Source organism: Apteryx rowi, unplaced genomic scaffold (genome assembly GCF_003343035.1).
Source record: "Apteryx rowi isolate R43461 unplaced genomic scaffold, aptRow1 scaffold_334, whole genome shotgun sequence".
Lineage (NCBI taxonomy): Eukaryota > Metazoa > Chordata > Aves > Apterygiformes > Apterygidae > Apteryx > Apteryx rowi.
Window position 1 is genome coordinate 255,005 of NW_020449797.1, and position 21,773 is coordinate 276,777.

General features: G+C 43.4%; 1 protein-coding gene and 1 long non-coding RNA gene across 6 annotated transcripts in view; one reads left to right on the plus strand and one right to left on the minus strand.

Annotated features, from left to right (window-relative positions):
- The window catches only part of FOXO3 (forkhead box O3), a 76,306-nt gene that overhangs the window by 28,405 nt on the left and 26,128 nt on the right, over positions 1-21,773 (plus strand). Inside the window, exon 1 of one of the 5 annotated variants that reach the window (XM_026071974.1) lies at positions 8,335-8,409. The exons of 2 other annotated variants lie outside the window; for them this stretch is intronic. In XM_026071974.1, coding sequence (XP_025927759.1) covers positions 8,350-8,409 — 60 coding nt within the window. In that variant the 5' untranslated portion in view covers positions 8,335-8,349. Of the gene's footprint in view, positions 1-8,334; positions 8,410-12,915; positions 12,967-15,648; positions 15,868-21,773 lie in introns of those variants that run through there. 2 more of the 5 variants (XM_026071975.1, XM_026071972.1) reach the window with 2 other exon arrangements.
- On the minus strand, positions 8,303-12,824 carry LOC112969098. Its single transcript, XR_003254565.1, has 3 exons — positions 11,758-12,824; positions 8,521-9,080; positions 8,303-8,391 (listed from the first exon to the last, which is right to left on the minus strand). It is a non-coding gene; the product is annotated as an uncharacterized LOC112969098 (long non-coding RNA).

The following is a 21,773-nucleotide window of genomic DNA, read 5'->3' on the forward strand; positions in this document are numbered from 1 at the left end:
CCTCTCGTTCAAAACAGGTCGAATTCTAACTTTCGAGGTGACTCCTTATGACTTTTAAAGGTGTTAAGTTGCATTTGTGTTGTTACATAAAGCCGCGTTGTCAAGCCTGTAATGGACTGCAGGGGATTCTGCTCCTGACACGCAGGATCTCAGGAAGAGTTTGCAGCCTGTTGGCTGCTTTGCACATGATGGGAGGCTCACTCATGCGCTTGTCATCTCTGTATTCTGCACCAATCTGCTACATCAGTGCAAGACATTCATATGTCAGGATATGTTTACTACAAGTCTTTCTGCTCCTTGGGGGAAGAGCCTCACTTTGCTGAGAGTCATTTGCTAGAGTTAGTTGGGTGGGAGTTTTAAGCAGGACACCCAGGTGGAAAAGTTGGTGTCAGTGGTCAGTGGGGAAGGGACTCCAGAGACCTTCTCTTTGGAGATGTGTGGCCCCTGAATAACTGGRATTTGAAAAATGTTTCTGATTGTATATTGCAAGCTAAAAGCCCTGCAAAGTCCATTTGTCTCCTTGCAGATGTTCTCTTCTCAGCACTTTCAAGCAGTGAGGAGGCTTTGTGGAAGGATGGTGGGATTCGTGGGAAGGACGTGGTTCTCACCCTGCCTCTTGCATGGATAACAGCTCCCACCAGGTTCCTCTCTAGAGGCTGCTGCTATAGTTTTTGAATTCCTTATTCCATGCTCTTACTTTCTATAGTCATCACAGTACTAGGAAACTTAAATGTGTCCTCTTGCAGCTTTTAATTGCATGACAAAAGCCATGGCTATTTTAGAGCCTATTCTTTTTCCAGACAGTATGACTCTGGATGGCTTTCTTTTGCAAAGAAGTAGGACTTCACATTTGCTTATGCTGCCTGTCCCCTTCTCTCTGCTCCTTACCATATTCTTCTGTCTTCAAAATGGTTCTCTGTGATTGTAATTGCAGTGAGTACATTTGATAATACAGAAGTGACCTATTTTGTGCACAGTTGAGCTGATTCTGCAATTGCCTATAGGGTTTCCTAGTAATGCTCTTTAATCACTCCTTGGCTTGCAAAAGCCCGATACGTTAAGCATGGCCAGCATGACATACTGGAAGCAAGGAACGTTCGAGATAACATAACAGCAGAGGATGGGCMATACATGTGCAAATGGATTGAACCAAGTGTCTATAAGGCAAGGTGGACGCCACTGTAGTAGACTGGAGGGACTAAAATGGGCCTTGCTGAGAGTACTAAACTGTTGGAGGTCCTTCATACAAGTGTTATTAATACCCCAGTGGCATGGCCCGCTATTGTGTCTCTGTAGGCTCAGCAGTTAATATATGATGCCACTGGCGTCTGCTGTACATACTCAAGTACAAAAAAAATAGATAACTTGGGACCCATTACCATAAACATTGTCTGTAGCACTAGGCCTGGTAACAGATTGTTCAGTGTCTCAATAAAAAGAAGATGTCATTGTAAGAATAGTCAGTGTTTCATTTTGCTGTGTTTGCTACATGATCAGTTAATTTTGCTTAACAGTGCATTGCACTGCAAATGTGCAAAAGGGCAGAGTCATTTCACTTTCTGTATAAGCTTCCACTCTGGTGCGGCTGAAATTTTAATGGAGTGTCTTAGCAGGCTGCCTGACCTCAGCCTGGATCCCGGTCTTACCCTCTGTCATGTATTCTCCTAGCAGTGCTTTGGCCAGGAGTAGAAGAAAGTGGATACGAGCTGTCTTCCTGAAAGGGGGCACCGATCCTCCCCCAACACCCCACTGTGACCACAGCCCTTCTTGCCACCCTGAATACGAGCTGTGCTGAATAGGAGCATTTCCACCTGCCATGCCAGCACAGTTCTCTGAACAGTTTTGCACTTGTGTTGTTCTTGGCAGGTAGTCCTTTTTACAACAGGCTACCGAAGCTGCTTCAGAGGCGGGGAGTAATAGCTTTTTTGAGATTCTGAACGAGATACAGAGAATGATCTAATAAAGATTGAATGAATGCTCTATATCGCTTGGGTGTGGGAACACAGTATTGCTTAAAATATCTATATGCATGACAGGGCAGCTCCAAAGAAGATGATCAGACTATGAAGAGTCTTGAATAGGGCTCTTTTTCCCTCAACTGGGTCTCAGGATAGAGGTGAAACAATAGCAGGATTCAGTCTCTTAGGACTTGCAGTCAACTCCATGTTTGTAAAGATTCAAGATACAGTTTCTCAGAGTAAGAGTTAGATGTATATGGAGGTGGTCATTCAATGTCTGCAGTACTTGTGCCCTTTTTGTTTAATCTTACATAAGGCACTGTAGCTTTTCACTGGGAAGCACTTTAATGCCTGTCTTTCATCCAAGCGTTACTTAGAATGTGAAAGTTAGCGTTACTGATGTCAAATGAGATGAATCCAGATGTGTCTGTCTTAGCATAGATCTTTAAAATATACTGCTCTTTGAGTGCAGCTTTTGGGAAGATTATTAACAAGTTACATTTGTTAAGTCAAAATATGTAGAGAAGCTGAATTTAGACCACTGTTTAGGGACAGATTATAAAAGATTACAAGTAGAAGGTTTTAGAAGATCAGCATATTACACAGTAGTGTGGCATATCCAACAATTAGTGCTAATCGTATACTGCTTAGATTTGTAGAGAAACTGGATATGTGTAAATGGTTTCCTTGGATGAAAATTAAAATATTCAAAATAAGTAAGTATAATCTGTATTCACATATCACAGTATGAGAGTATTATAGGGATCTAAGAATAACTGAGTTTATAAACTCTGTAGTGTGGAGTTAACATCTTGTTTTAAAAAATAAAAAGAAAAATTTGATACCAGAAGTGTAAAGGGCCCCCATTTATAAAAATACATAGACATGTAATTAAGTTCATCTTTCTTCAAAAAAGCATGCAAGCACCTTCTTAAATCTAAACATGCTTAAATTGCATTTACTTAAAAAAAAACAAACGAGCACATGTTTAAATTTAATAATACACATAAAAAATTTTTCTGAGTAAAGACTTGCATACACACAAAGGGAGAAAGTGCTTCAAAAGTTAAGTATGATTATAGGTGTAAACGATGGGGTTTTGCTTTTAAAAGAACCTAAAGGAAGTAAGAGCCCAAATTTAATTGAAATTCAATGAGTCTGGAGCATCTAATTGTTTTACGTCCCTCTGAAAGCCTCAACCTCTTTTAAATGCTAACAGATGAGCAAGGCGCAGGCTCCTACGATCTGGTTTCACATTAGCACACCGACACCTTGCAGGCTGTTCCTCCCCAGGTGTGTCCTGTGAGAAGATAATTCTCTGCGTACTGTTTCTCCGATATTGCCAAATACTGGTGCTGCTTTAAATATATTGTGAACAAAAAAAAAGAAAAAACACATCAAAATCCCTGCTTGTTTACAGCACCTATTACGCAGGGAGAAGTGTAGAAGTTAAAGAGGGGGGAAAAAGACAATTCAGCTGCAGTGCTGGGAAGTTACTTCTGAGTAAAAGAGCCTTTTGGAAGCTAGCAAGGTCCAAATGAGATTTTTAGTTGACATGTGCCTGATCTGGCTCCCTGCCTTAGCCCGAGCTACTACCTAGGAGAATTTGGACCTGGATCTAAATTTTGTGTTTTGCCCTTTTTTTGCTCTTGAAAGAGGAACCAAAACTTAAAAAATCCTGGAATTTGGAGTGCTTGATTGGAACTTTGAGAGCATCGCCCCAGGGTAGCCTGTTTGACTTTTTATTTTTTCACCTGAAGCGATGGCTGTAACTGCCCAGAGGATGTTTCTGTGCTCACTGAGACTGACTTCATCTCCGGTACAGAGATGAGCACTGCTTTTGACAGCCAGCTGTTTCCATGGTGGTTTGAGGTGACCAAAGAAGGGCTTTGGTTGTCCTGTGTCCTTTTTCCCCTCCTTGTCYCCCCATGTTTTCCTGTTTCCTCCCTTTCTCCAGCGGTGTTACTCGTTGTACCATGTAGTAGGTCAGTTCAGGGAGCTGATCTGGCCAAAATCCATTGGCAAAAAAAAAGGAGTGAGGACTGTGGGTGTCCTGTTTAGACCAGCATGGTCCAACCTGCACCCGCAGCTGTACTCTGTGTGTAGCCAGGCAACTGTCTAGACTGGGGAACTGGTAAGGGTGGAAACTAATACAAAAAGGGTACTTTTACCCTTGGGTTGGTTTCCCACTCATGCAGCCATCTGAGCAGTTCCAAAAAATCCTGACAGCTGGTGCAGGGAGAAGAGGCCATCTTCGGCCAGTATTACCGCTGAAGAAACGCGTGGTTTTCATGTTTCTTGGGGGTTACAGATTTTACCTCTGTAGCAGCATAGATCCAGTGCCATTGTAAATAGACACATTGGGACGTGGAAATGGATGCTTTTTAAGGAGTGGAAGATTTGAGGGGTAACTTGGATTAGCTCTAGTGATAGTAACTGAAAACAGTAGTCACGTTAGTGCGGTGCATCTCACAGGTATAGCACCGCCCCATGGGGGCCATAGACCCGAGCATGCAGTGGTGCACGCTAACTCCAAATTGCAGGTTGCTCAAATCGAGAAGTCTTGCATAACGGGGCCTACAGGATCTCTGAGATGACTTTTATTTTTTTATTTAAAATGACTGGCAGCATATGCCCTTCTAGAGTTTGCATACTTCTCCATTAGCCCTTCCGCTTGCACGTAGACAAATATAATCAAACTCACGCAGCAGCCTGTCACATGCAATTTGTATTCTTTGTCTGAGAAGCAGCCTATAGACAAAACCCATTTGCTTCTCCCTTTTGTTGCATTCAGCTATTACTGAGGGGATTTCAGAGGCACAAATGAGTGAGGCGCCTGATTTCTGCTGACTTGAGTAGGAATCAAGGCACCTACTACTGCCTCTGGTGACTGAAAATCTCCCCAAAGGTTTTGGCTCGTTGAAAGCTTCTTCATTTCTTTTGGAGAAGGATGAATAACTTTAAATAAGCAGTACATGCTCTTCGGGGGTGAAGGCCTTGTCTTGTTAAAGCTGTTAGTATGCAAGCTAAATAAAACRACGCCTTAAATGCTAGGGCTGGTAGCAGCTTTGTTACGTCCTTTCTTTAGTCACATATTTCCATTGCAGCAAGCGAGGCAGGTGGCCAGGACTTTCTGCTGCTCTGCCTGTTTATTTCTTTTGTTAAATTTGGTGATGATAAGACTCTGTCTCCATGAGGCTGCTGCACAGGGCTGGGTTATAGCTCTGATCCCAGTAACTAGAGCCTGGGGAGGGTAGACTGCAAGGAGAATTTTGCAGACCAGCATTTTTAAACTGAGTTGTACCTGTGGAGGGTGTGTGTGTGTGTGTGACAGCTGTTTCTTGTGATTTCTTTCTGAGCCACAGACCTTTTTCCAGTTTGTCTCCTGTAACACCGCAGTGCAGTTTCTCACTTATTTTTTTGTTTTGATTAACAGAGTTAACCCTTGTTATTATATTTATCTTGGGGGGAGGTGTGGACTGTTCAGATGCACAAGGAGTTTGTGGGTGCAGGAGAAATATGATCACACAGGTAAGAGCAGGTTTTGCATAGTTAGTAGGTTTGAAAAGCTCATACCAAAGACTTTTTTAAACACAGAGCCACTGTGAAGGAAACTGAAAATATTTCACRTAGTGTAATCTGCACTTCCTATCTGGAATTTTTTCCTATCTCTTCATACGATCCAATCCTTGATACAGTATAAGCACCATAAGAACTTAATTGTCCCTTGATGCTGTTATGTTAAAATCAGAGTAAGTTAAAATGTTTAATAATTTAAAATTGCACATAGAGTATAAGTGAGTTTCTGTTTTGCTGTCTGCGGCTGGGTTTAAAACCCCCAGTCATTTACAAGAATCCTTGGCATAATGGGGCATGTGCTGCTATTGCTCCGCTCGCAGAGCTCCTGCTGCTCTTAGACAGAGGTCCTATTAAAGCCCGAGGGGAGACTAGGATCTATTGTACCACTTTTTTTAATAGCTGCTTATTTTCGGAGGTGCAAGTTTGGATTTCCCAGCACCAACGCAGAGATTAATCATCAGGATCTAAATCACTGCTTGCATGGCCATTTCTGCACCTGATTCCCAAGGGTAAAGTGGCTAAAACAATGGATTCTTCCCCGTTTGTTTTCATGTGGCACCTAGAAAGTTCATCTGTTTTTAAGCTTGTTTGCATTCCCTTCTTGAACAATGTATGCTGTGTGTGCATTGTTTATTTTTTGGGCTTTTACTACAGCAGAAAGCCAACTTTTTTTTCACACTTACTTTATGCCAAAAGTGATACAAGTATTTTCCCGGCGTTCATAACTTGACTCAGTAATGAGCTTAACCATTTAAAATCTATTGTGACGTAAGCTCAATGGGACAGGAAGGGTTAAAAAATCATTGTAGGTTATGATGTACTGAAATTTATTTACTTCTGCTTTACTGGGAGGTGCACAGATATTCTGGGCAGTAAGTAGTACATAGGAACTTGCAGTGAAATCTTGAGCAATCATTGGTGTGGATGATTTTGATATGTAGATTAATATGCAACAAACAGTACATGTTCTGGTTTTCAAGCCAAGGCTATAATTCAGCTAAGAGGCTTGATACAGTGCAAATGAATGCAAGATCAAACTAGTCTCTCTACTCCTTTATTCCTACAACTTCTTTCTAACCTTTCTTCCAGTGTTTTACGTGGTTCTCTAAGAACACCAGGGGAAAAACAGAAAAGCCTAGTAGGCATAAGCTGTGATTTTCATATCACTTTACCTATTCCTATGTCACTTTTTACACCATTTCCATATGTCTTTAGTGAAAAAGAACTGGCAGCAATGCTGTGAGTCCCAGGAAAGATGCTTTCATTTCTCAGTTGATAGGGCAGTAGAATACTACAAAGCGAATTACAAACTTGTAATCTCCCKTACTACCATCATGAGCTTATAGATACTAATGTTGTGATGTGTGAATTATTATTTTGCAATGCCATTCACCAAAATATTCCTCTGTGACACTAAATATAAGGAGCATGGTATCAGGTTGAGACAATAGATTATCTGGCAAAAAAACAACAACAAAAAAAACCCAACCCCCTACAGACTGCAGTGTTTCCAGTAACATACTGTTTATTTTCACCATCTCTCCCGGCTGATGTTTTCTGGCAAAAGCCCAGCACCTACACCTGAGAGCTTGGTGCCAACCTTGTTCATCCTGCCAGAAGCAGTAGAGTAACGCTGATTTTTCGCGGAGGTTTCCTTCTGTCGGAAGGGGCAGCGTGAGGATCCTTCCCCTGGATCGCTAATGAAAGGGCACAAACAGCCTCACCGCTGCCTTATTAGCACCATATTAAAAATGTGTTTTGTGGAGTCCTCCTTCAGGAGCGTTTGCAGCCGCAGGAGCGAGGTCCCCGTTAAGGTCTTGACGCATGGGGGAAGCTCCCCCCTTCCCGGGGCCATGTGGGCGGCCATGCCCGGGGGGAGGCAGGCTGCGCTCGCACGCCTGCCACAGCCCCGCAGGTCAGGGCTCAAATCCAGGCTTGAAATTTTAAATATTGACAGAGTTAATTCTTGTCTGCTTAAARCTCCAGAAACCGGACTCTGATAAGGCTATGTTTAATAAGGATATTTGTGGTAAAGAGCTTTATTGGCTAGACAGGGCTTTAACTTGCTGAGCTCTGAGCCGGGAAGACAAGGTCCTCTTTCAGTGGAGTTCGGTTTGTGTTGTAGCTTGGCAGAGTGGTGTAATAAGAAATAAAAAGGGGGGATGCATCTTTCTTCCCCCCCAAGAATTAGTCCACAAAGTATCTTCACCCAGTTGGCGGCAAGCAACAGGAGGAGATAAAGTAAATAAACTGCTGCAGTAAGTCTAAACTTTTAAACAAATGCCAAAAAATAAAAGCAGCCAACTTTACTTTTTTCACCTTGCCTAGCAGTTTCCAACCACATCAAGTAAAATGTCTAGGTGGGTGTATAGTGTTTATTATCACTGAGTAATGCATATTACATTAGCGTGTATGTTTGTTTTGATCCTGACTACTAGTTTTAAAATGTTTTTTGGTGAGGACAGGGGAAAAAATTAAGTTATATCATCACCTTATAGATAGTAAAACGTTCCCGATTTGGGGAGGAAAGCAAGGAAAATAAGTAATACCTAATTTGTTTGGTTTTTCCCCACTATTGTTGTAAGTAGTTTGAAAGGCAGGTGATGGGAGTGCAGAAGCCAGTGAGACAGCTGTAAGAGTTGGTTTCAGAATGTTTTTTTGTGCCTACACTTATCTCTAGCAATTGTGTCTTCCAGCACGTGCAAATTGTTTACATAGATGACAGCAACATTTTCTGTCCAAAGGACAAAGAATTGAAATACAGATCCACATTAAAGAAAAGTACTTGTTTTCTTCCAGTAGTATCCTATGTATGAAATATTGCAAGCTTCTTTCCAGTGACACTTGGCCCTGGCTGAAAAGCAAGCCGAAGGTGAGAGTTAACCAGAGCGAGGAGGAGGACATGGTTCAGTATGGGAAGGGGGCTACAGTATGGTTTATATTTGGTTTATTATGGCTATATTTGGTTTCTTTCTCCTCTTACCTGGGCATGGGACAGAGGAGATGGCACAGGAGGGTGCGGAGGCCCCCGGGGAGCAGGATAAATGGTGCCACTGTTGCAGCGATGTTTTGCCAAAGAAGAGGGCAGTTTTCCTCTGCCATGCTTGGATAAGGTCTGCTTTGAAAGTGTTGAAAAGGATGAGCGAGCGAGTTGCGGAGGGCAAAGCCCTGGCACGCAAGGGTCTTTGGCCTTTTGCGTTGTGGCAGGGAGACATTGGGGTTGAGTGGGCCACCGGGGCGAGTTGACATTATTCGGGGAGGGAGTGACTGCGGAGGCCAGTAGCTGTAGGGTAAGACAAAAACCGACTCTGCCATTTCTTTACAATTTCTGAAAGTCGGAAATGTACAAAATATAGACCCAGAGGATACATAAGAGCTAGAGTAAGGGAAACGCTGGTACGCTTGGACATGCCGGACAAAGAAAACCTTGTTACCTTGCTGCATTTTAGCCTTTGATGCCTTCATTTCGGTCACAAGATATTCAAGTTTAGCCAGGAGCTGGCAGACAGATGGACCATGAGGCAGTTCACAGGGTGAGTCAGTCTAGGCGAGAGCAAAGAGTCATCCACATAAAGGTAACCTATTAAAACATTTTCGAAGAAACTTCTCCCTTTTTCAGGGTTTTCATGTTTTTGTGGTAACGTCTGGGTTTTCATTCATGTTAGTTTTTCCAGCTGATATGTTGCTTCCTGCCTGTTTTGCCATCCAGTCACGTCTCCACCTCTCTGCCTCCTCATAAAAGGGGTTCAATGATTTTGTTTGCCTGACCCATAGCTGGGCAGGTTTTGATGGCCAGATAGTCTGGGCTTTTTGAGGAGCGGAGAGGCAGAAGTTCAGTCAGCACAAAACCTGTGGCCTCGTCTCTATTTCTTTACCACTTCCCTGCTGTCATGCTCCAGCTGTAGCGGTCGTACTTCCTTTTTTCAAGTTTTGCTTCTTTACAAGCTGAGAAGCAGCTGTAACGTGTAATTTTAAGGAACCCAATCAGCTGCTCGTTGCTTGGTGTGACCATGTTTGTGTAGTCAGGCAAACTCTTTAGGAACAACTGTTTCACTTGGGCTCTCTTTCTAGAAAGACAAGGCCTTGAGGYCGTATCACATGGTAGGGGTTTTTTTCCTTTTTTTCTTTTTCTTTTTTTTTCCTAAATGAAGGAGGAAGAAGAGAACTGTATTTGCTTATTCTGTTTTTTCTCTGAGGGGGCATACCCAAATAGGAAAGTTTCTGCTCTCAGCAAGGGTAGAGACTGAGGTTTATCAGTTTGTTATCTTGCCATTTGATGCTTGTTTAATTACTGTAGAAGCACCAGAGTGGGGAGCTAGTGATTTTTCAGAAGTAAAAGAAATAAAAAATGCAGTATTAAATAGTTTACTATCTAAGGCTAAAATTACAGGTGCTAAGTGCTTTGTCTGTTTTATTGGTAGAAAAACCCTCATTCTTTGATACAATACTTTACTTGAGAAGGGTGAGGAAAAAAGTCTGTAGCACCTTTTTGTTGGTTTAGATGAATCATCTAGTATGTCTGTAGTACTAATTCCTCCTCCCATCTCTTGCTGCCTCCCTTCCTTCCTTCCTCCCCCCTCATTCAGGACATGAGCTTTGTGCCTCCAGTCAGTTTGCAAAAGGCAGTATGGTCTTGTGAGAAATTTCCCCGTTTTCATACATTATTGCTATCGTTTGGTTTGTTTCTCCAGGGCTGTGCAAAGATGGGAACAGCTTGCAGTCTTAGAGACAGAAAGGGAGAAGCCAAAAGGAAAAACAAACAAACAAACAAACAAAAACCCCAAAAAACTTCTGTGGGGGAGAAGAGAAAGAGAAAATCTTCCCAGTCTAACTTGAGGTGCCTCTTGTACGGAGACATAAGGAACAGGGGAACTATGATCTTGAGCGCTCTGAAACAAGCCTCGTGTCTCGGGACAGCACGGGGATGTGAGAGCCTCAGCTCCCAACTTTGACATCCAAGATGCCTGAAGTTAGGCAGCATGAGCCTCGCTTTCTCCTTCCCTCTCTTCCTCACTCTCTATTCCCCGCGTGGTGCCTGCTCTCCTGTAGTGGAGGGACAAGGTGTATTTCCCAGTTTTGGGATGTTTAATGTAGGGCTGTTGTAGGGTTGGTTTAATAGCAAGTAGTTTGAAAAACAAGCAGGCAAGCAAGACAGTGGCTGCTGGTAAAATGACTCTGGGAAGATGCCTGGGGGGGGGGGGCCAGGAATTAAGATACACTGCCTAAGCTATTAACTGGGAAGCTCCTACCTCCTGAGCTCCGGTTTGTTTTGCCAATGTTGAGAAGGAACAGATCAAAGGAACTGTAAACAGTTAAAAAATCTCTCCAGGCAGAAAGGAGGCAGTTTTTCAGGCGCTGTTCACTGGGAACAGCCACCTGCTTGCGAGTTTACAGGAATTTAGATTCGCAGCAGCTCCATAAACATGTGGTAGTACCGGGCTGAGCTCAAACAGACACGTGTCCTTTTTTTGTGTTAGTTCTAGAAAATATTGTGCTGTCTCCCTGCTCTTAGAAGTAAATTGTATTTACTTTGTTTTGTGACGCTGCAGTCACTGTTGGCACCAGCGGCTGATGGGCCCTGGAGAGGTGCAGCCCCGAGCCCCAGCTGGCGCTTTCAGAGAGGGACAAGGGACGTGGCTGTGCCAGGGAGCGTGTACTTCACTGCGCCACATTTCCTTGTGAGCTGATCCCTGCAAACCCCCTGGGAAGCAGTAAATTTTTGTTGGTCCATTAGGGGCAAGTTGCCCACGTCTGTTACTTGGGGGAGCAATGTCATGTAACTTCCAGCCTCTCCACCACCAGTGCGGTGTCCTCAGCAGGGAGGCACTTAAGGCCGAGGGTACTCATACAATCTTCAGCTCAAGGTGTGTGATTCCAGGAAGTCTGAGCATTTTGAGCGGTCTCCTTTTCAATTTGTTGTGTCTTCTCTGAGGGTTTTAAAATTGCACTTTTCCAGTAAACAAGATTCTCAGACTTTCCCCGTGCACCTCCCTACCTATCCCGCTCCAGAAAAAAGGGTTGCTTGGCCTCACTGGCAGACAGCCTCCCATAAATCTATCTGTAGTTTATTGCCCACCTATTGTCCAGCAAATATGCTTTTCAAATCACTCATGTTACTTGTTGGCCTCTTTTCCCCTTTCTTCCCTCTTTGCCAAAGTATTTGTCTGAGGGCTTTCACACACACAGAAGACCTCCATTTAGATACATCAGAGAACTTCACCTGCTTTGCTTTGGATCTGGTTTGCCCACCTCAACTCTGACCTCCCTGTAACAGGATGATGGCAGTGTTGCTGAAAAGTTCTCCGGCTTTTTGATTGCCTCCTGAATCTCCCAAAGGCATTCAGTGAAGAAACAGTCCCTGATCTTGGGAGCTTTAAACTGTGTCCCTTCCTGGGTCTTTCTTGCCATGTGTCATTTCTTGCATGTGAAGTTGTTTATTTGGCTAGATAGTGGCATCCTCTGGCTTTTGCTATCTCTGCAGACACACATGGTTCTGCTGATACAGAGTCCTGCGTGGCTCCCTCAGCGCAGCTGGTGGCAGGGGCATGTACAGAAAGAGATGGGTGGAGCTGGCTGCACTGCGCTGCGTGCAAGGCTCTGCAAAATCCCTATCTGTGGGAATTGCTAGTCAGCTCTTATCGGTCACGTCCCGACGCAGTGAGTTGTAGAAATCAAATTAGCAGACAAGTCAATTGCTTATGTCAGTCAGAAGTTTTGCACGCAGGGCGATAGTATGATCTAGGGCCACTCGCTGTGTAGCCTTCTTACTTTTGATTGTGAGACCTGCAAGAAAATGAAAAACTGACAATGCAGTTTTGTTTCTATCTTGCTTTTTTTTCTTTCTCACTCAAATCATAGTTTTCACTGTCATTTGGGGCAAGCAGAGAAGAGAACCTGTCCTTGGTACAAAAGTAAAGAAAGCTTTGCCCTGTTATTTTATAAAACAAGATGTTATGACATACCACACAGTTCCTCACATCACTCGGTAGTTCATTAGTCTGTCACTGTACAAGCCTACTAAATGACAAGCTAAAAAACACAAGACAGTACAACGGTCCATTAAAATTCATAAAGGATATCAAATATTCAAAGTGAGGGATGTAAAAAAGAAGCCATTTGCTGTAAATACTAATACCTGTAGTTACATAAACATAACGAAGCACTGCTCAACGCCACGAACCGGCAGGGTGCTACTGACAGCCTACCAGCTGCCCATGGGTCCCTGCAATTATTTATTTCCAGCAAGCTGCCACGATTTTGACAGAAGGTCTTCTCCAGAACCTCAAGCCCACCACGTGAACCTCGTCTCCTAAACAAACACCACAGCTCATGTGAGATCCGAGGCAAGATCAATTACTCTAAAGCTCTCGGTGACACAGAGCAACAAGACAGGATGTTTATTAATTTCTTGTGCTGGGGTGAAAGCAATGTATGTTTCACTTAACATTTTGGAGGGGGGGTTTTTTGGGTGTACTGCTTTCCCTGCATACTTATTTCATATGTCACAGTATGCTGTGGTAATTCTTCACTTTCTTCATAACTGCAAATGCCTGTATTAGCAAAGCAGAACTGAACTTTCCAAATACAACCAGCAAACAAACTTGCACAGATTTGAAGGTTAGGTTCTAAGTTTTAGAACTTCGGCCAGTTCTTTCAACAGCAAATCCCTAATTCTGTTTCAGCTACATCCCATCTTTTAGAGGAATATCTAGCTTTAAATGTAAAAATTTCAGGCAATGAAGAATCCACCACGCTTTTAAATGAGTTATTCAGATGGTTAATTACCTTCATTGCTAATATGTGCATGTTATTTCTGCTGTGGTTTCAGTTTCTAAATTTTTGGGCCTTGTTAAGTCTTTGTCTGCTCTACCCAAATTGCCACTAGGTTTTTGTTTTGTTTTGTTTTTGTTTTTTGATGCTTTTGTCTGAAGTGTTTCTAAAAATAATTTCTCATTGGAATTCAATCGAATATGGAGAAAGCGAAGTGATAATCAAATGATGTCATACTAATGCCTTGCTCTGCATCTTGCAATCTGCCAGTACTAGCAACCGTTGCTGTGTACCAAATGGAAGGTGATACTCCCAGCCTTTTCGTGATGATGGAAAGCATTCATTTTGAGTGCTTGTGTAGGGCATGTGATATCTGCTGACATTTGTCCCTGTTTTTTCATTCTAGCATTACATTTTGGGATAGCCCTGAAAGAAAATATATTGTGTCCTATAGGATTCTCTGAATTTTTCTGTCCCTGAAGACGACTATATTTTCAAAAACACCACCACTCTGGAGGAATGATGTGATTTAACCTGTAAAATATTAGAGTGCCTGTATCACAGTGCTTGAGAAAGAGCTCTGGGCTGGGTGGAGAGGAGGTGGAGAGCTCACAGCAGCATGTATAACAAATGTCTGAAAATCTGTGCGTCAGGAAAACACCATGACACCGTGAAGTTTCTCAGCCATATTGTTTTTCTCAGGAACACCTGTGCAAACTTTGCTGGTAGTGGAATTCTCCCTCCAGTTTTTCTTTAGGTACTTTCAAAAGAAAAAACAAAACAGGGCTTTTTGTCATTTGACATGTGCAGCTCCAAAAGTTCTTTGATAGTGAACCAAATCCTGCTCACAGCAGGATTTGGGTGATCTAGCAGATTGCTTTTCTCTCCAGTTAAAGTCAGCATGAACTGAGGGGATTCAGCACCTCGCAGACAGTGTTCAGCATTTYGTAGGAACCAGCTATTGACAAGACGAGAGTTTTCTTGGATTTCTTTTCACACTCTCCTAGCAAAACGTGCCATTTGCAGTGTCCCAAATCCTCTGTTGATAAGACTTTTTATTTTACCCAATGCAAAGATGACAGTGTATGCTAATGGAAGGGTAGACTCCACTCCTGATGAGCATGTGACTACTATTAATACTCGCAAGAGTTAGACTTTGGAGCTTTTATGACCTTCCAGCCAGCGCTGATTCTCTGGAAGGCAGAACCCAGTGTTTGCGGAGACCTTGCCAACACTCCCAGTGTCACACTGACCTCTCTTGGTCTCTGTTTGTGGTCTAGCAGACAGGTCTGGCCCTATGTGCTCTGCGTCGGCAGTGGTTTGCCTGAAGTCACCAGATCTTGTGCCCTCCTTGAATAGTGCTCTTCGCTGCTCTGGCTCTGCCAGCTGGCCCCTTCAGTAGCCCCTTCCCCAGCAGGCTTGATGCTGCAGGTGCTGTACTCTTCTGGACCTTCTGGACCCTCTTTTGTCCTGAGATGACTTCCAGCCACCAGGGACTCATAGTGGAAACCTGGGAGTGAAACAAGTCAAATGTTCTTAATGTGCTAGCGAGTGCCAGAACGTCTTGGCAGCCATTCTGGAGCCTGTATGCATTTAAAATGGATTACTTACAGTTTTTGTCTCCATTTTGCTACAGTTGTAATCTAAACATGCAAGCTCCAACTTTGTGTTTTGGRCCGTGTTAGGGTGCTGGGTTACAGGCAGCCTGAGTTACGATCCTGTTTTCAAACAGTACTTCATTTTTTTAAAACATATATGACTGCAAACAGCATTTTATCAGGTTCTAGCAATGTCCTAATCCTGGGAAAGGAGGGGTGAAGGAAAAGGGGCACAGCAGAAGAAAGCACTCTGTGTTTGCTGGCYGAAGTGCCAAAGAGCTGGAATAGGCTTGAACCACTGTGGCATTTTAAGGCATTCTAATTCTCAGTGACTATTTTGCAAATTGTACAATGTCTCAATATATAGCAGCCATCCAGAGTTAATTGACATGTAACTGCACATAAATAGTGGAGTAAATAAGTTTTGCCTCGCACCAAGTGAAAAAATAGGTTATGTGGATGGAAAAGGAAGAGAAGAAAAAAACCATCAGAGTACCAAACCGTGACTTGTTTAAATTAGCTTCTGAAAGTATCTCGAGGTAGTCTTTCCTGAAAGGCCTTTGAAATTCAAGCTATGGACTCTTGCCTCCTGGCACACAGGCTGATTCTCTCTCTTGGAAGATTCTGACTAACAGTTGCCCTTTTTTTCCTCTTTTAAATACCCTTGAATCACGGAACTTGCACATTCTGTTTTTCTTGCTTCAGGTCTAAAGCCTTAAAGACTATGTCAAAGTAATGAAGAGAACATTGTGTACTGGATGCTAGAGCTGAGGGAAAGGGAGTGGGCAGAGGGAGGAGATTATCCTGACTTCAAGCTTAGGCCTGATCCTGCAAACTTTGTCTCTTGTGAAGAGTTTTGTAGAGGTCAGCCAGACTTCTTGCATGAACGGCGATTACTTGCTATTCAGGATCATGCTCGGATTATGCTTAAAGCGATAATAATAACATGGCCAGAGCTTATGGTAAGTCATGGATGGAGTGCTTTAAAGTAATTGAACAGAGAGGCTGTGAAGACGTGTGGGATTAATTACGTAGAAATTTTGCTCACTTGGCAAGTGGGCCAAAGTTAGCCCAAACTCTGGAACTAGGAGAAAGCAGCTCCCTTAAAAGAACACATAAATGCACCACCACCAGTGTTTAATGCATACTCCCTGGTGTCAGCCCCAAGGAGGAAGGTAAGTACAGATGCATATAATCYTTCCAGGATTTATGTGCCAGGTGGCCTCTTTCCCTGCATTCCTGTACCTCCTGCACTCCCTGCTATCAAACCAGGAGGTAGTGTTTTGAGCCACCCCTCATTCCCGTTKGTGTTTGTGATGATGATGTTGGCTCCTGGAGCAAGAACCATTTGTTTGGGGCTGGAAGTGGGTAGCCGTCAGCCTGGTGCAGCCCTGAGCCAGGGCTATGGCTCAGAGGTGGCGCGGTCTGGCAGCTGGGGGAAAAAGAAAATGAGCAAAAATTTCGCCCTGTTGTGCCATGATGCATTACGAGTACATTTAGGGTCTCCTAATACAGAAGGCCTGTCAGGTGGCCTCGGTTAGGTTCTTGGAAAATCAGCTTCAGTCCTTACTCTTCTGCTGGAGGGATATTTTCTGGTGTACACCTTTGCAAAGCTACCTTACTAAAATATAACTCAAAAGTGACCGGGTCCTGTGGGTGCAAAAGTAAGATGCGCCCAACACTTTGGCAGCATTGGGAAAAGATGTTCCTTTACGCATATGGCTTTAAGATTTCTCAGCATCTTGACTTTGACTGCTTTTGATGCACTCATTTAAGGGCACTGGGGTGGGGGGAGAATTCGCCAGCGCTAGTTAAATGAGAGAAACCAAAATGCTCTCCGCTCCAGCCCATACAGGCATAGTGCCACAGGGGCAACAGCTGACGAAGACGGCAGCTGCTGCAGATGCTGGGAAATACAAGTACCCCCTCTGTTGCCTCCCGCTCTTCCCCCTGCTTTGTTGACAGCACTGCTATTTGTTCCATCAAAACCTCGTGTGGCTATCGCTGTCTCCTCAAATGCGCAGAATATGTTGAAAGGCTGGGCAGCCTCCCAGTCTCTTCCTACTTATTTATGTGTCACAGGAGGGAAAAATACTAGACAGAGATAGGTTGTCCGGGGTCATCCTATTGGAGTTGTGATGATGGCAACAATTCATAGGTGGAGCAGTTGATTTGTTAACCTTATAAAAAGATGCCATTAAATACTGTATTTAGCTCCTCAGGGGAAGTAACTTAGTTTCTRTTTTATTTTCCATTTCTCATCCCTGTTTTAACATTAGTGACTAGGCTGTCACTCTGCTTCTGAAGGGCTGCTGGGGTTATATCTGTGGTTGGATGGCWCCAAGAACCCCTTTCTGCTGAAAATAATTAATATCATATATTTTTACCTCAAAGAGAGCCTGATACAAAACTACTAGAAAGTTTCCATTAACTTTTGAGAGCTTTTAAACTTGCCTATGAAAGAAATTGGAAGCTTCCTTGTGTGTGTCTCTCTCTCCTCTGGCTTATCCTTTTCAATAAGGACCCCATCTGGCAAAGACTTGTGCATATCTGACTCTACGCATTGTGGGTATTCCTGTTGAAGACCGTAAAGCAGCTCACAGGGCACACGCTTGGGTATATGCAAAGCCTTTGTRGGTGAGAATCTGTATACAATGCAACAGGGCACGTGCTTAGAGCCTGCAAACAAAATGAGTTTCCRCTAGCTCTGAAAAAGGTCTGACTTGAGAATCAAGTGTAGATTCTTCCATCTCCTTAACTTTATTATCATTCCCCAGTTTGTACACTTTGCCAGTCTTAACCAAAAGCAAGGCCAGTTCATTTCTATATTCTAGATACCCTATCTCCTAAATTTTAATTGCARAGAGGACCCTTGCCATTTGTACATGAAAAGGAAAAAAACTGTGAAACTGGTTTGTGTTAGCCTGTTTTATATTTCGCATATCAGCTTGTATTATAAAAGTATTAGCTAACCTGTCATAATGCACACACATAAACTTAGCTCAGTGTGCTTGGTTAGTGGGTTCCCTCCCTTTCCCAGGAGGAGGGAGAATMTCCCCATAAGCATTTGCCAGTCAATGCTCCTTTCTTTCCTTCCTCATCTGTTCAGCTGCAACTTGAAGGTGCTTGTTTCTTACATACCTTTATTGTGAAAATGATGATAGCTGGCATGCTGAGGAGGCCTGGCATTCTTGAGCTTTGAAGACTCCGAAGAGCGTCATTAAAAAAAATAACAATGTACAAAGGCATCATCCTTTTTAGCACTGTCCTTTAAAATCTGCCCTGTGTTTTGGCCATGCAGATGTTAAAAATAGACTTATTTTCAAGCTATATAGTTCCACTAATATAACTCACCTTTTTCCCCTAAAGGCAGGATTTGGGATATGTGTCCACCCATCCTATTCAGGGTTTGTGACCCATTTCTTTGAGAAGTAGGCTTTAGTCTACCCATCCCAGCACTATAAGAGAGTGTGTATCCGCAGGGATGGAAGGGCCATCTCAGAGTACATACAGCTATTGCAACCCCAAGAGGCAAACATTTTCATTTGGCATATCCACACTTACAGTTTTCCAGAGCAGGGGATACTGTCTGTGAAGTGACACCATTTTGGGATACTGAGAGCTTGCCTTGATGCTTGTCCTGAAGGGCAGGTAACATACGGCTGGTTTGTGCTAACTAAAAAAAACCAAAGCCACTCGAATTTATGTTCTGTAGCATTTTTATTGATTTAAGGCTTCTTTACATTTCTTTGCCTGTTGAGATGGTAAGCTTTTGGGTGGACAGTGTCTTCTACTTGTGCACTACTTTCTGCAACGGGAACTCACCCTGCTTGCTAGATACAGGGCAGACAACACTTGCCTGAATACACGGTGAAGACTTTGACTGCTTACACAGTGAGGTCCTGGAATTGCTTGTCCTTGCGGCTCCACAGCTGCACTCTGAAAAATTACCCAGCGTACGTACTGGGCGATACAGATGCAAAAGCCCCACTGTGGACCTGGCGTTGGCTTCGGGAGGAGTTAGTCATGCGTACGGGTTCAAACCGGGAACATGAAAAGGCTCCAGTCATCGTTGTGCTATTCAGGCGCTGGTGTTGGGGTGGGGCACCAATGACGCACTGGGAAGTACCAAAGCATTTGGACCTGGCCTAGCTGTGGGGCCAACGTTTAGCACCTGGGATTTGCGATCGTCACAATGACAGTGATGTTAGTTGCTCAGATGAGGTAAATAGCTTAAAAAAAAGGGGGGGGGGGCTTTCATGCCTGTGCATTTACCTCGATTCTGAGGTTTCTGGGATGGTGCTGCCAGGTACGTGTGAAACAGGAATGTCCTGCTTGCCATAGTGAAGGGCTGATTCACTGGCAGCGTAATAGGTGTCATCTTCCCTTTTGTCAGCTCCCGAGGTATAGTTTACCCCCGCAGTGAACAGAAAATAAATTTAAAAAAATCCAGTAAAACCAGTAACATGTAAGTCATCCAAGTGAGGTGAGGTTTGCTTAAAAACAAAGCAGTTTGTGAAGTGAGTTACGTGAGGCTGAGATTAATCTAGAAGGGGAGAGGGAGAGTTTGGCCTGACTAAGGGCAAGCTCTGTAAAACTCCCACTGGAGTCGAGATGATTTTCCCAAGGACAGATGAGGGGCTGTGCCCGGTGGCATGGGCTGGGTACCTGCCCTTGTGTGTTCGCTGGACTCCTCTGCAGGAAAATTCGAAGACTGGTCAGAGGAATCACTTGCTGGAGGTGCCCRTTTCTACCACAAAGGGAGGCTGGAGTCGCTAGCTCCCGTGCTGGGGTCTAATGTGGACTTGCCCAAGTTGGGTGAGACGAATTGAATTTTAAGGCTCTAAAAAGCTTTTCTCCATAGAAGAAGCAAACGCTGTCGTCTCAGTGAGTGCAGATGAGGCACAACAGTGTTGAAACTGAAGCCATGGGTCATAAGCTGGGTGTCTCCAGAGCTGTGCCCCTGCTCTGAGTAATGCTCGCATGGGAGCGAGATTAAGGAATGGACGGAGGGAAGACTGTCGCAGTAAAGCTGTGCTGCTGCTGTTCCTGTGAGAATGGCATAAAAAGGGATGGTTTTGTCCGTCCATGTCATCTGACATGCCATGAGTTTAGCTGCTATTTACAGAAAGCAACTGGATGCAATTTTTCAAATAGATTTCCAAACACTCTGTTTAAAATGTTTCCCTACATTGAGGGAAAACCTAGGAAACATGGGAAAAAAGAGGGAAAAGACTAGCAAGGGCCTGTGCATTCTCAAACACAAACTTCGGATGAAGTAAGAACTCGCATCAGAATGCATCAAAAGGAAAACTCATTTCTTTCTACTTTCAAAAGATATTAATATTTTATAGCTACCATTATGTTTTGAAGAGCACATAGGTCATTGTTGGTAGTACCATAGTTATCCTGTATTGGGTTTTGAAAGAGAAGATACTTGTTTTTCAAGTTGTTCTGTTCACTCATCCATCCTCTCCTAATTCACACCCCAGCCAAATTTGCAGTGGAGTGATTCTGTGAGTAATTCTAGTTGCTGTTCTGCATTCTCACCCAGGCAAGCACTCTCATGGGGCTTACAAGGGTTTTGGCCTCTAACAGCAGAGAATCAGACCCACCGTAAGAAGAAGCCTGAAAATCCCTTTTCACGCCCATCCTCGGCTTCCTGCCAGTGCTCAGGGAGGTCGAGAAAAGCGTTCCTTCTGACCTGTCAGCTGCCAACCGAAATGCATCATATTTTAAAATGCACATTTTTTAAAATTAGATAATCTCTTCTGGTTCAATAATAAGCTAATTATGTGCTTTAAATAGCTCAGGAGAGGGGTTTCAGATTAGTCTACATAATAGAAATGCCCAGGGCTGTACTGGAGGTTGCTCCCTTACTGGAAGATCTCATATGCCGGCTTGCTCAGACCCAAGCAGACTCTGTCATTTGACAGCCTGTCAGATCTATTCCTCTAATCAGTCACGTTAGCTATAACTGTCACCAGATTTGCAATTTAATATGTGCAGCTCAACACTTCCAATTAATATAGTCCATGTATTTAACAATATATCATTTTGGAGTTCTGTCACTTCAGAACTAACACTTTTGGGAGCCACGTGCAAGATGGCATTGCACTTGGATAAAGCAGAAGCCCTAGAAGGCTTTCTTAATGCACGCTGATTTTAGCCTTTCCCTGCCACAGTACAGTGGAAGTTATTGCTGGTTTAGTTGCATTTCTCAGGCTTAGGAAGTGTTAAAACATAAAAAATTCAAAAAAACTAGTAGGTTTATAATAGGTGATTCAGCATTGACAGGTTTTTGTGATCTTTCATGGGAAACTACTATTTTTAGTGAATTATTATAAGCAGTAGCAGCACTCACATTTATTTATAGGGACATGAAAGAACGCCCATGTACGTTTCTAAATAGTCAATGTATAGTAACGGCCATATGTAGAGAATGAACAAAAATAGAACTGTAGCACTCTGATTTCCACAACACTGTGTGAGGCTTTTGCAGGGATCTTTGGATTTAAAAAAGGAAAAACCGAGGGGGTAATTTCTCTTGTAGTTAAAAAAAATTAAAATAAGCACACTTAGGATGAAAATCTGCCTTACAATAAAGTTGCCTTGTTTTCATTGAGGTCTAACTTGGTGACCTCTGAGATCTCTGAGAATTCATTCTTCCATTAGCTGCAGCGACCGTTGGATTGGGCCTATGATGACTGTGGTAGCTATTTTTATGAGTATTACTGTATGTGTAACATTCACGTTGATTAGTTAAGTGTGCACTTGAACTTCTCCTGGGGCTTGGTGGAACTGAGGAGGAGAAACGCAGCAATTCCCTGCTGGAGGTGCTCCGCAAATACAGTGTGACATAATTGCC